General features: G+C 38.7%; 1 protein-coding gene across 3 annotated transcripts in view; it reads right to left on the bottom strand.

Annotated features, from left to right (window-relative positions):
- Positions 1 to 15,601, bottom strand: part of cdkal1 (CDK5 regulatory subunit associated protein 1-like 1) — a 127,399-nt gene that overhangs the window by 32,506 nt on the left and 79,292 nt on the right. For all 3 annotated transcript variants that reach the window (XM_085919163.1, XM_085919164.1, XM_085919162.1), the window contains 2 exons: positions 14,481 to 14,626; positions 2,580 to 2,760 (listed from right to left, as the gene is read on the bottom strand). In XM_085919163.1, coding sequence (XP_085775289.1) covers positions 2,580 to 2,760; positions 14,481 to 14,626 — 327 coding nt within the window. The remainder of the gene's footprint in view (positions 1 to 2,579; positions 2,761 to 14,480; positions 14,627 to 15,601) is intronic.

The following is a 15,601-nucleotide window of genomic DNA, read 5'->3' as shown; positions in this document are numbered from 1 at the left end:
AGCCTTTGGTGATTATCCGAGTTCATCACCGGTTGCCTTTTCATGTGTTGTTAATGTTAAAGAAAACAGTCCCCTGAATAGATTACGCGTAATCTCTGTTGAGTTCTTTCTTGGAGTGCCAATAAGGGAACTAATCATCTAACATAACATAAAAGAAGTGAGCACTTTTTGGATATTTGTTTTGAGATGTGTCCGAACTGGTCTGATATTCATTTTCTGCAATTATTTTTGTTTTCAAAAGGGTGCTCTCGGACTTGGTGATTTATAAAAAAAATTATGTGGAAAAAAAACGGCCAATCTACTGTTAAAATGCGTTAATGTAGAAGGCATACATAAGCTTGCTTGCGCACTCATCGTGTAAAGCGGATACAAATTGCCACTGACCCCACAGCTAATTGATGTGAACTTCCAGCTAATACATTTGACAGATGAACAAAGATGGTGAACACTATCTAAGCGCACAGTGCCACTCCAAAGCCCAATGGCTCATTCCCCAATAGATATTCTTTTCATTCCATTTCCAATTTCTTTATTACTCGCTTTTATACTCCATCTACTACTCCATCCATCCCTCCCTCCCATGGCTATTCAGCACAGTAGTGTTCCCGACAAACCATCTGGTCCGCTTTATTAATGACTGACCCTTCACGGCCTCAACGTCGCCTAGCTGCCACCAAAGTGTGTGTGTGTGTGTGCGTGTGTGTGTTTGTGTGCCTGTGTATGAATGTGCCTAAGAGCAGGTGCATGCTGACAAATGATGCAATGTTCCTTTGCAGGTTTGCCCTACAGAAGCAGGTGTAACACTCACATCATGTTTTTATTCTTGTCACATAATTAGCGGTAAGTACGCATTTAATAAAATTTCATTTAAACATGCAGTTGGCCAGTGGCCCATTGCTATGAAAAAAGCAGTTGGACAGAGAGGTTGTATTTAAATCTGGATAAGTTTTGGTGATCTATTCACGAAAAGCAAGCATTTGAAATAAAGTTTGGAAAAAGTCTCATTTGTTACAAACGGTTTCTTCGAGCTCAGACATATTTCCATGGTCTGTCAGTCGTGTTCTATAGAAGATGGGTGCAAAAAGATGCCTGCTTACATCCCCACCTCTGACAATAAGAGTCGGATGAGACCGATCCGACAGAAAGAAAAGCGAGCAGAAAAAGATAAGAAGCGGAGCAGCTGTGCAGTTGCCTGGGGATTGATCCCGCTAAGACGCACTCAGCGTCTCCTCAGAGAATCAAGTGAAGGGAGGGACAAAGGGAATGACTTATGAAGATGCTTCACATGAAAGAGATGTGTCAACACTTTGATGGTAAAGAGCGAGAGAGTGCAAATGTGAGGGAAGATGGAACAAAACATGGAAGGTGGAGCATAGCGGGTCACGGTCGAGATAAAAGGTCAAAGAAGCTTCTATAAGAGGAAAATAAGCACCACTGGCATGCGTGTGTGTTGAACCTGTTGCATACAATTTGTTGCAATTTGGAGCGCAATTATATAAGCAATCCGGAATTGTCTCATGAATACAATAGCTTCATGCATCCATTGAGATGCTTTTCTGATTGTCTGCTATATGAATATACTTGACATGACGACTACATGTTGTCTCTCTAACATTCCGCCAATTGGATGACGCAAGCTACTCGTGGGCAGGCCACACAAATCAATTAGTATTAACTTGCACCGTGTGCTTTGTAACAATAACATTTTTGGAAATGGCTTCAGCAGGACCAGATGTGGAGTAAAGGGATTTAATTTCCTAGAAAAATAGCACGTCATCCAGAGTGGGTCTGAGGCAGCAGATGCCAGAGATGCCAAGTGGTCTGATTTATCCACATTTTGTTACGGGCAGTTGCCATATGTTCCATAGTTACAAATACATTGAAAATATTCCGGAGAGAAAATTTTGCTTGCTAAATTCACTAAGTTAGGCCTCACAGTCCCACTGGGGACTCTATCTTGAGAACCACTGTTCTAAAGGGTTGCTGGGTAGAAATTGTACTGAATTTTATCACAGCTGTAAGACCAGTTGGCATTCTGAGAGGTGCTTGACTCATCTCATCACCTATAGTCATGGCATATGCTAATCCAAAGTAAATCCATCCACTTAGTTTCCACTTGCAGCACATTTGGAACTCACAAGCAGGCTTCAACACTTACGTTTTAATACTTGCTACCTTCAAATGATGACTATACGCATATATGTGGGTTTGTCTTTTGATAGCTTTCAGGATTAGTGATATTAGAGTCTGTATACAAGTTATAGAGACAGAACTGGAGCAGGATTTGGGGATTTTAAATGACAAGAGGCAGGCATGTGTTTCCTCTTAACCCACCCAGGCGCATTTATTGAAGTGTGTAACTCTGTACATGCACATACGAGGAAGAAAAGTCGAACGTAAAAAAGGAACATGCCACTCATATCACAAAATTCAAAACACTTCAGGTTTGGATTAAAGCTGAATTGAAATTGTGTGTTAAAGTGTTTGGAATTTACAGTGATGCATACAGTTCAAGACAAAATACTTAGCATTAGAATTTTCCAAATGAATGACTGTCTGCTCTCCTTATGTGCACTCACCACATGTGGAGGCACTTGCTCCATTTTGGCGGCTGGTGTCCCTGGTCTGGGGTAGAACTGATTGATGAAGAGACTGGGGAATCGATAACAGTTCACCAAGTCCATCGTTTCTCGGAAGTCTTCCTCTGTCTCGCCAGGAAAGCCACAGATTATATCTGTCGCAATTGTTACACCTGGGACCCTGAGAGAAAGACAGAGACGAAGAGTGTGAGACGGTGGTGTTTAAATTAATGACCGCAACATACAATGGGAGGGCTGATCATGAACATTTTCAAATTAGTGTTTGTAAGACAGGAAATAAGAGACGAAAAACAGCTATTCCAGCATACCCCCCTAAGTAATACACTGCAGGAGATAACTGCCTATGATTGGGACAGGTCAGGATGCTTGATAAAAAAAAAATACGTTTAAAACATAATGCTGAGGTTTGTGATCAACCAACATTTTGCCACCGCCAAAAAACTAGAAAATGTTCTGCAGAAGGGCTCGTCCCTGTGGACTCATTCAGACAATCAAAACCTGATTTGGAAACCTTTAGCCAATTGGTTGCAATTGATTATTGATCTTGGTGCTCACTGCATTAATTGTAGCCGAGAAAGCGGAATAATGCATTGATTTGCTGTGAGTATTGCATTTGTATTGGCAAACGTTGGAACGGCTTGTGATGGGAAATCATGGCCAGGTCATCAGAAACTTAAACAACCATCTCTCTTGAGTCCATACTTGACATTACAGTTTTAATGTATGCCGTTTTCACATGTTGTAATACAGTTTTAATGGTTAGCTACAACCCCTGAGGCATTTGGCCTCATACCTGATGGCTAAACCAGCTGTCAATTACCACAAAAGGGCAAAATTAGCAATAAGAGAAATCTGACACACACAACATTCAGAAGAGAACAGATAGTTGTCCCGATCGTATCACCTCATCAAAAATCAACATGACAATTAAATGTCAGTCAATTGGCATGAGTGTTATTTTTATAAAAAAAAAAGCAAGCATTCTCGGCAGGTGTTGCAGTCATCCTCCTTCCTCCTTTTTGTGTGTTTCTGAAACACACACGGTGCTATAATGTTGAGTATTGTGTATTCAACCCATAAGTGCTAAGCAGCTGGTCGCCTTTATGAGCCGTGAGATTATAGCGCACTCATTTTTTTTCACCTTAGTTACCATTGGGTGGCACCAAGAAGGGCATGTCGGAAATAAATATGTAGCCTGATTGACAGATATGTACAAAACAAGCACACAAGTAAAATGGGGAAATACAACAAGAAAAACCCATTGCGTAACGAAACTGAAAAAAATAATGTTCGACCTCCTTGATCCACTTTGATTACATTAACTTCCTGAATCTGCAACCCTCTGATAACCCCTGACCTATTGATGAGTTCCAATTGGCTGATGGTCATTAATATTAACCAATGGCCTTCAGACACAATCATCCTTGACCTTTTAGGCTTAACTGATAACTTCCCTAATGACAGAAAAATAAAATGTAGAAAGGAAAAGTGAATATGAATGACACTAAAATTATAATATTTACGTATACATTACACCGATATGAAGGATGGGTGAGAACCAATACCAGGTGTCGTAAAGGGCTAATACCCGGCCTTTTATCAAGGTATCAGTACTCAAGATGGCAATGTGATGGTATTGTGGCCGTTTTACAATCGGGAACTAAAGGCATACATGTCTGACGTTTAGTCAAAATTTCTGTATACGTATTGAGTTTATTGTGAAAAAGAATACATATAGAAATAGAAAAAAAAACATTTATTGTAATTTTAAGGGAAAATGCTGCATTGGGATATATAGTCATATATATATAGCCCTATAGATATATAGGGCTCTAAAATATCTGTCATAGTTTTTGTGGACATTTTAAGTTGAGATATTAGGGGGATTTTCAATATACCCACAGAAATGGAAATTTGAATGGCTTCATATGTGGTTTGTAGGACCCATAAACTTTTGCACTAAAAGCTCAATTGGTATTTTGGAAGCATAATGACAAATTAATAAATGATAAGTTAGCACTGTTTACTGTTGTGTAGTGTAATGTTCTTGTCACTGGAGTGTATGAGCAAATTGCTTCAAGCTGCTCTATTCAGTGGGAGGGGAAGTAAATAAAATTAAGTCATAAACATGCAGATTTTCTTCTTTTTTTTCCAAAGGGATTTATTTAATTTGCTGTTTGAAGCCTTTTGTGGTGGGGGAGGTTACATTCTGCAGCGAGTGTGACATTAGTTTACTAAGAGTCTTCACACCATCGATGGACAAAAATGAATAAATGTGGCCAAACTGCAATGCAGCACGTGGAGATGGAATACTGTAGGAAATATGTGCAAATTGACTTTTGCGGATAAGGTTGAAGCTGAAGAAAAACACACAACACGCTGTGATTTTGACACCTTTGTCTCTCCAAGATCTAAGGGTGACAGAGGTGTGATGCAAGATTGTAATGAACAAGGGCCACAATTCTTTACTCCTTGTTAAAATGAGATGGGGAAAAATGCAACTTGGTTTTGTTCACCTTTCAAAACAAGAGTTGCAAAAACAGAAGGATGGAATTAATGATACCAAGACAAGGGTGGAAATCAAGACATGCCAAATGAGTTTGCAGCTTCAGTTTGCTTTCAATTATATCGACATGGTGCTATTTTTCCATTAATGCAATACTTAGAATAAGAGATGACACTTTTGTTAGTGTGATTTCAACAACGTTAGGTAGAAAGATTACACTCACGATGCAAAAATTTATTTTCTTTTACTGTCTGCCATGATTTTTTTCTTTAATTTAGGTAATTTAACATAACCTAAAATATCTATTTAAATTAAGCTCTTTGGCCATACTTGGCCATAAAAAACAGCGAGCGATTAGGTGGTTATTGGTTAACACTAGTCGGTTAAGTTAGCAGTTGACTGCACTGCCCCAATTGCTCTTTCTGTCAGGAGACCCCACATGAACATGAATTTTTTTGGTGCAATTTCCACGGTATTGTTCAGCCCAAGATAAAGTGTCCAATTTGAAAATAATTTATCATAACTGCTTCACAATAATTCCGCGAATGAAGTGGCATTATTGAGCCGTTAAAGATATTCAATATACAGTACCAGTGCCACCAGTTTGAGCTAACATTGACAGAAAACATGGTCAAAGGAAATAAAAGCAGTTTAATTAAAATGTTAATCGCACCATCATTGTCCATCTGCCTACAAAAGGCTGAATTAAGCCTAATTAAAGAAATTGTCTTCTGCTTATTTATTATCAACTCTTTGTTTGCTGAGGCTCTTGTGTGTGTATTCATTTCCATATACTCAGTCAACCACTTCATCATATATTCACTCTGTGTGCATGTGGATGCAAGCATATTTACTCAACAGAAGCCTGTGAGCCATTCCCCCATGATAAGATAAATACAGGACCACTGGGACAGAAAAAAAACTCAAAGAAAAAGAGAAAAAGAAAAATATAAGGATGTTATGGAGGTATAACAAAGAAGGAGATGGAAGGATGGAAGTGAAAGAGACAATCTGGGAAGGTAAATATTTACAGATTCATTGGCTGAGAAGAGATCGTGCTACCCATCTGTGCTGTATTGTGTGTGTTTTTCTGAAATGCTAATGTGTGACACTGCAAGGCTGCTATAGAGTCAGAGGTGGACATTGAAGAGTGCAGTTTGGAGTTTGTTAAATTGCAGCCTTGAGTTATCACCAGGAAAAAAATATTATACTAAGACATGATCGTACAGTATAGTGTAAAAAGAAGCATCAAAAAGTCCTGAGGGGTACTGTTATCGACTGGATTGAAGATATGTAATGGTCACCACATGTACCTTTATATAGCACTGACCAAGTAAAAAATAATAATAATAATTGAATGTTGACAAAATTATTCCTGTTAAGGTGATACTGGAGGGGTCGCTCAAAATTTTCTGTCTCCTGGCCCCACTCGCAAATCCCAAATCACTGACAACATTATGGTGTCAGAGACTTCCGAGGCCAATAAGCTAATAAAATTCTTGTAACAATCCAAATTTGCTACATCAAATTATTGCAAAGCAGTGCCTCCACATGCAATTTTAGTGTAGCGTGGAGAGTAAGCGAGTGAGCTTGTGTTTGGAGGCAAAAGCACTCACACTGATTTAACAATAGAATAAAATATATATAATGACATCACTGATTAATCAAAATCACCTCAACAATCATTATCTTAGCATTCACTTGACTATCACCATCTTAGCATTGACTGCCCAAAAAATATGAAGTCCCTCAACCCCTATAATATGATACATGCTGCTACAATTTAGTGGATCCTCACTATTTCTAGCCCATGCTTCAAACGCTTTAAAAATACACTGGTGCCAATTTTTTTGCAAGATGAATGTAACCTTCAAAGCCCTGAGAAACAATTCTTAAAATGGAAACATGATCTATCAGTATTTATTCCTTTTACATCACACAATACACAGAGGGAGACTTAAAGGTAATCGTCATTTTCATTTTCTGTGATTTACAGAATTAAATAAAAAAATCATTTGATCTCCAGCACGCCTGCGACCCCCGTGGGGACAAGCGGTACAGATAATAGATGGATGGATGGATGTTTTTTTTATTTTTTGATTCATTGATTAATTAACAAAATAACCGATAGATGAATAAATAGCTAAAATAATTGTTAGTTGCGCCCTGACAGAAAACATGACCCCAGTAAGAGTATTGCTGATTGTTTACCTTAACCTAGAATTCATCATAACTTTGGAAGACAAATCAATGCACGTCTTCCCTATGCAAACAAAAGACCCACATTCTCTGCAGATAGAGGAATGTTGACTATGGCTAGTTTCTTTGAGTAAACACCAGCCATTTGTCTGGAAACCTGCAGTGCAAAATAACCTCTGTGCTTGTGTGCAGTAAGTCATTTGTAAAGATCAAGGGAAGGAAGGGAGAGCCCACATGAAAAATGTTCCCACTGGAGTCATCAGTAAATTTGATCATTTAATAAAAGAGCCTGAGCAGAAGTGCAGTTCAATTGAACTTGAGCGCACATGCAGAAACATAGATGCTTCATTAAGCATGGATTAGATTTCTGAGAACAGCCAAGACAAAAGGACCAACGGACAGACAGACAATGCGTGTATGCAGCAATCATCCAGCCGGCCAGACAGCTTTGCGCTTCGTTTCAACTCAATCAAACCTTCATTGACATGCTTGCAGTGCTGCACCGATTCAACCTGGCCACTTATCCAATAAGACACAAATAACAGGACAAATAAGGAAAAACTTTTGTGAACAAAATGTATGACGGTTTCACTCAGCTTTGTCAGTGAGGGAAAAATATGATGCCAAAAAAAAAAATCTAAATGAAAGACTACCACAAACTGTAGTATTAATATAAGCCCTGAAGAAATTGAAGCCTAGATAAGATAGATAAGCTAAGATAGTTAGATAAGCAAAATTAAGATAATGGATGGGTGGCTAGATGGACACCAGATATGTACTAGATAGATTGAAATGAACTTCACAGTTCAAGTGTTGAAATGGAATGGGGTAAGAGTGCATTCCTAAGGTCTTAGCAGCTTAGCAACTAGACGTAACTTAACCTGAAGGCTTACCGCTTTGGCGGCACAGTTCCCTCCCCTGTAGACAACAGAGTAAAAGAATGCAGAGAAATAAAAGCAAGGAACTGAAGACAGTGCTGTCCGTCACTTGTAATCTACCCTCAGTGGTCAAAAAAATACAAGCGTCACCCTATCGAGCACGTGCCAGAACTCTCGCACGCAAACTGTGTGACTGACATGATAAAACTGAGAGACCGGGGGGTGAGTCACAAAGTTATTAGATGTCTCAGCTGTTCTGTTATGTTTAAGCAGGTACTGAAGGTAAATGAGCAACTAAATATGATTTACCTGTTTATATTGCGTTGCCATGCTGGTGCTACATAAATGTGTATATTTTGTGTCTTAGTCATGGGGGAAATGAAGATTCAAAATTGCTTCATGAAATGGCACTCTGTTCAACATTCGGCTGAGAGTAGACAGAAGACTCACACTCCTAACACTTAACTTAAGCAACTAAGTACATATGTTTTTCTACCCCCCCTCCATATGAATGTGAACACTTTACAGCAGAAAGACAGGTAATGGGTGTCTGAGAAGAGACAAATCAATTACATCCCTTAATGAATGAGTTATTTCTGGTCATTAGAGCTTTAAGTCTCTATTCTGTGAATGTTCATAAATAATATAAAGTGCAGAGATAGTGTATTTTTTCAAGCAACCTACATTTCTAGTGAAAATTGGTGTGGAGGTCGCTATGTTAATTATTTGTGTGCAGTATAATTCAGTATTTGCAGAAATACCCAGATAAATAGACTGGTTTTGTTTTGTATTTTCAAACTTGATGGGTGAACAGGCACGCCAGAGACCTTGTATACAAACAAGAAAATGGTCAAAAGGTAAAGCTTTGTTGAATTTGAGAGTGCACTGAACATGGAGGCTGTCTGTCTTTACATTTCCTTGCATCATTTGGCAGTAAAATAATTGAGGAGCAAAATACTGAGAATTCCCGTCAGTGAAACTGGGCCAGACTTGCCTTACGTAGTATGTATTTGTTCCTCTCGCTTCCCGCTTCCCTTCCCTCCATGTACCTTTTTTTTTTTTTCCTTTCCTATCTTATCACTGCTTTTTTTTTTACTTCTGGCTTTCTTTCCAGGCCCCCGGGGAGAGTGACACCCCTCCTGCATGCTATGCCGGTGAAACATTAGCCTCATCTGATACCTTAAACCTGAAAGAGTGTGACCAGTAAACTAATGAAGGCATGTCATCAGCAACGCCCACGTGCACACACACACACACACACGCACACACACACGCACACACACACACACACACACACACACACACACACACACACACACACACACACACACACACACACACACACACACACACACACACACACACACACACACACACATGCACACGCACTCAAAGCAGTCACGCTACAACTGCCTGTGTCCTCTTGAAACACAGGGAAGCTTGATATCACCCTGTCACTCGCTCTGACTAATAGAGATGACTAACACATGAACACACACAGACGCTACACAAACACAACCATCTTGGAGCCGTTTGGAGCCAGTCACTAGACTCAAGAGACAGACTGGCAGACAGAAACACATACACACGCATGCAGCATTTATCAACACTTTCAATCAACAGTCAACAGCATCGACTGCAGACAGTTTTACACAGCAAACAATAACATAGTGTTTAGCAGATTGCTATTTGGTACCTACAAATGTGACATGGGAAATGAGGAAAGAGAGAAATAATGTCTGAGTTGTTTTGTCACAATTGTAGATAGAGTTTTGTTCACAATTTGCCAAGAACTAGGGGGTGTTATTGCAAACCATGCTCTAAGAAAATAAGTGGAAACAGCACAGCCAGAAGGAAAAATAATGCTATTGTCACTTTTTTAGCATGATAAATGTGTGTGAATAAGCCATGTGCAAATTTAATGGGTCAAATAACATTTCAAACGAATCGAAAAATCAATTTACGGAAAATATGTTTAAAAAAAAAAAAGCAGCTGAGCATAGTCGAGACCGTGACATGGCTGTGATTGGGAAAATTACTTCCTTTTTTTTTTATAAAGGAAAACAAGAGTTAAAACTTATTTTGTCATTTTATAATCCAAACTTTGAAGTATGCTGCAGAAATGCTGGTAAAAAAATGGATCCTTTGGATTTACTTAATTCTGACATGTATAGGTTGCACATTGGTTGCAAATGATTAAAATAAAATTAAATGTGTCACCATGATTTCTTTGGAACCTTTAACAACATAAAACTAAGAACGGATGTTTAAAAAAAAAAAAAAAAAAAAAAAAAAGAAAAAAAGGCACCGGTAACTAAATCCCTACTAGCAGATTGAAAAGGGAAGGCTAGGTTCCCACAGGTCACATCGTAGGTTAAGGGTCATTGTTCCAGTCATCTACTGAGCCTCACACATTAATTACCTGTTGACCTATCGGATACATCTTAAAAAACCTCAAATGTGAAAGTAAAACGTTTTCTCTTTCCTTTCATCCTAAGACGTTGATACTGGACCTGCCAGTAGTCAACATCTATGAGAAAGCAAGGTGAAGTGAGGTTGTCGCCTTAATCGAAGAATGCCCACGCCTTGAGGTGGACAGAGATTTCAGAGGTCAGGAACAAACAACCCCTTGGAAAACCGATCCACAAAGCTGACAAGAACTTAAGAATGCCTGGAAGGCCCTCATCCACAGAGCACCCACCACCACCACCTCCCTCTCATTTCATCAATACCTTTCTGGTAACATAATGGGTAGCCCTTCCACTTCTGCCCCTAGCAGCCGACTAGCCTTGCAGTTATGCATTACAACCTAACTGACAGACTCTCCTCCTCTGTGCACAGACAGCAGCAATCAACCCTCAGACACTTACATGACTTTCATCATTGGCCCCTGTGGTTCAGACATGCTTAATCCAAGAACGTAGTTGGGGGAGAGGGAGGATCTGCTCGGATCATATAATAAACTGCAAAATAAGTGTGGAGAATCTTCTGACCATGTTCACAAAGTGTGTAACCGCTTTATTCCACTATAACAGGATTTTCTCCATACATCGTTACTGAAAGCCTGCACTTCATGATTTGACTTTAATTGATAGAAGCGCGAAGAAAACGGTGAAAAATGTTGTCCGATGATGACAAATTACCAAATATAATGGAATGATCATTCCACTTACAGTGGGACTTATGCATGCTCCTTGTTCTGATGAAATTGGAAAAATGGGTTATGTTAAGGCCAGACCATTTAGTTGAACAGCCTTTTCTGAGGGTGATTAGCCATTTCAAAACAATGGACTTGAAAACTACCCTTCAAATGTAAATATGCATTCTATTTTATACAAGAAAAAGCTTCCAATACAATGTGGTTTAATTAAGCATTACTGTTAACAAAAAACTAAGGAGGATTATCGCACATTATTTGTAATTTCCACAGTTAGATGTTTTTTTCCTCTAGGATGCCAAATGAAAATGTCTTTAAATAGTATTTAAAAATATAACTTCAAAAATAATTCAAAAAATTTAACTTCAAAAACCTATTACATTACTGCCTTATAGTTACCATGGAATTCCACTGTTGAGGATGTCACGGAGGGAGCTCCGATGTGTGTCTACATGTTTTTGCTGATTAGAGAGGCCAGAAACATTTAACCCTTCATGACCTCCGCAATGTTGGTGGCATGAAGCAGAAAAGAAATATATATATATTTATCTCCTGTCATGTGTGAGTCAAGTAGATAAACTCTGACCTTGCACTGAACAAGAGCTGGTCTGTCTCTTGCTTTGCGGTTAAGTTCTTTTGGTCTGACAAAGCACTAATTGTCAACTGCGAGGCTCCTAACCCAAGCACCTGCCAACCTACACACGCAAGCACATACACAAACTCACGCACACTCAGAGAATCCCCCTTCAGTATGAGTAGTCAGCTTTGACAGCGCACACCTTGGTGAAAAGACAAATGAATTAGTCACTTGCTGACTCAAACATTCACACAAACAGATAGGCATTTTTAATTTTTTCTAGGTCCTCTAAACAAGTTTTACCATCTGCAAGAAAAACTATCCAGACACTTGGATTTCTGCATTGTTATCTGATCTGGATGGTAATATTCTGCATTTATTTTATATATATGGCCTCTCTCCCAGACAGAGTTGCATCCCAGTTATTATTGCTGCAGCTAAATTGGGCCAACTACTAGATCAGTACCGACACTGAGTTCACTTAACCAACATTATGTTTAGATAACAGACGCCAGAAACGGACTGAACGTGCATACATACAAGCACACACGCGCACACACAAAGATGACTCGCACAGCAGAGTACTCTACCAGTATAAACAAGATCATACGATGAAATGCACTGAGTGTGGTAAGCTTGTGTGGGTCTCCTTAGACATTTGTCACGGACTTTTAGGATTAGTGTCACTGTGTTGAATTTCATCGGAACACTAAAATAACAACTGGAAACAGTGGAGGAGAACTCGACTAGGCCAAACAATCACCGAAGACACAAATCAACACACAGAGACAAGAGTCAATGTTAAAGGGGCATTGAGGGGGCGTTAAGTCTTCAGCCCAAATGAAAGACTGTGACGAATCAGACACCTAAAAAACTTAGAAGACAGGCTTGACAGACGGTTGGAAACCGAGAAAAACATGCCATAGCACTGACACAGGAGGAAACTCTAAACCTGACATAAATTCTAAAGCAAAATATGGGACTGTAAACGTGTCAAGCATTGGAGTTAAACATCCCAATACCAAATAATGTTTCAAACTTGAGGTTGGTAATCTAAACTCCAAAGACCAGATAGGTCAAGATGACTTTTTACACGACAAGTTACTAAATGAAACCAAAAACTACTAAAACCAAACCAAGTATTACGTGGTGCAATAGTACAATTAGGAAAAGTATAAATACATACGTAATATTTAAGCAATCCCCAAATGTGTAAGATAAATAAATATAAACAATATAAACAAAAAGATAAAAACTAATACCTAATATAATCCAGTGATCCATAACGTAAATACGTATCAATGTCTTATGTGTTTTTGCTGTACCTTTCAGCATGTATTTAACTGTTGACTTACGTTGACCTACAAGTTACCTCTATAATATATAGATACATACATACATGTACCGAATTTTGCAATAAATGGATTTCACTTGCTTAGGGCAAGATATAAATGCCTTAACGTATTTAATCTGCAATGGCAGAATAAATTAGATAAAAGATAATAGCAAACGGGTAGAATAACATTGTCATATTTCTCAACTAAACACCGTGCTGAACCACAAATACCTCATACACTGCTTATCTGAAAACATGCTTGCTTGCCATTTAATTCCTGGGAAAGCCTTACTTAAGGATAAGAGGTTATCATCTGGCAACAGCAATAACATCCTTGCATATAATATACACATGCTCCTAAATCACTCTGTAATATGAAAAGATTTGAGCCAGATATAAGCCATAAACCCATTTTCATATGAATCTCTTCATGTCGTATTATCTTGCTGATATTTAAGCACAACAACAATCAATCACGATCAAACTGATTATTTTTACATACAGTGTGTATTATACTTTAGATTGTGCAGGGGGGATACGGTTTTAGAGGTATATATTGGGACTGAAGGTTTGGAGGGGAGATTGTTGTCAATGATGTCACTGCGCATTTTGAAAACTAAATTAATATTCAGGGGTTGTATTGCCACATGCAGAGCAGAAACAGCTAAGAATAGCATCATCAAAGGGAAATACTGTGTAATGAAAGGAAGAACCAGAACTCCAGGCATAAGAACAACAAATCTGAGTAAAGTCGTATGAACAAAAGAGCAGAGTTTGAGAAGATAAGATGGCCTTAAGTATGTGCAACACTGTGAGAGTGCTAAGACATACGGAGTGCGCAAATGTCGCTATGTTAGATGAGACACTATTCTGAATATATTAAGGGTTTTCTCGCTTTTGTTCTATGTTGATGCAGTTATACCCCTGCAGCTCCTAAGTTCTCTTTATGATGTTTGGTTTATTCCCTTGATGTACCTGCTGGGCAGTCTCCTGCAAACCTAGAGGTGACAGTGTGACAAATTGTGTCATACTGAAGAAGGATTTTCAACCCGTACTACAGGAAAGCTACAAGATACATTTGATCAAAGTCAGAAAGTCTTGTCCTCTGGATTTAAACACAATTAAAAGGTGTACTAAATAGTAACAGTGATAGAAGAAGACAGCATCATTAAGGTGATGTCTCCTTTCAAAACCACGAGTCCACTAAAGGTCAAAAGCTTGCCTTACCGCTCTTTCAAGAAGTCCACCACTCTTCTGAAATCATCAATGCAATACTCTCTCTTCATGTCCATGAGTACGCTGTCTGAGGCTGATTGCACAGGAACATGAAGGAAGGCATAGACACGCGGATGATTCAATATCTTCGCCATCTCCTAAAGACGCACAGGACAGACGACAAATGAAGGGTACCATTTGTTAAATGTTTCAAAAGATTCAAGAAAGTAGGAGGCTTACAAATATATTCATGTGTTTACCAGGACTGATAATTATGATGATGAAAAGGTTTTTTTTCTCCTCATTTACCAATGTTCATTTCTGTAAAACCAAACGCAAAAAGATTTGGGACTCTCATTACGTCTGTTGTTGTTTTTTGAAAAAATAATCGGTTTAAAATAACTTGCTTTTTAATATGCCATATTAATTAGGATAGTTTTCAGGGCTATTTTTTTTTTTTTTCAAACCCTAATTTCCATAACTAAAAGGCTGGAGAGGGCACAGATGTTAAATTTGTCTGATGGACATCATCAAGGTGGTATCATTAGAATGCTAATCACCACAAGAAGGGGAGAGAGAAAAGGAGAGGGAAGACTAAAATGATTTAATGATTCCCTACAAGAATGTGCTGATTGCAGTCCGTCTTCTCATTAAGATCTATTGAAGAAGGTTCCTACTTTATGCACACACAAACGCACATGTACACGCACGTACGTGCACACACGTCCTCACACCGACATAGAGAGCTCAGTCACAGTGCACCGTAGGGGGTTGACCATTGCAAGCTCCAAATTAGAAAGAATTAATTTGGATGGGGGGAAAAAAGCTGCTTGATTGGTGACAGAAATCAGCTTGCTACAAGTGTGAGAGAATATATGTATGTGTGTGAGAGTGGTTAAAGAAAAACAATTCAAGTGCATCATAAAATAATGTTTGCGGTTGTACTGTGAACTGACAATCAGTATTTCATTTCGAAGTGCTCCCAAACCACTCTGCTTGAGTGATCTGATTAATAATCATTTTTTGGTCTTACCTAAGTTTTATATTGTCAAAAGAGCGACTGACCATCTACTTGCAAGCAACCTTTTCTTCCTTCTTTTAGACCAAAATATCAACTGATAACAGAAAAAGAA

This window comes from Syngnathus leptorhynchus, chromosome 8 (genome assembly GCF_054491065.1).
Source record: "Syngnathus leptorhynchus isolate UIUO chromosome 8, UIUO_Slep, whole genome shotgun sequence".
In the NCBI taxonomy this organism is placed as follows: domain Eukaryota; kingdom Metazoa; phylum Chordata; class Actinopteri; order Syngnathiformes; family Syngnathidae; genus Syngnathus; species Syngnathus leptorhynchus.
The sequence above is the reverse complement of the archived record's forward strand: the minus strand, read 5'-3'. Positions and strand labels throughout refer to the sequence as shown.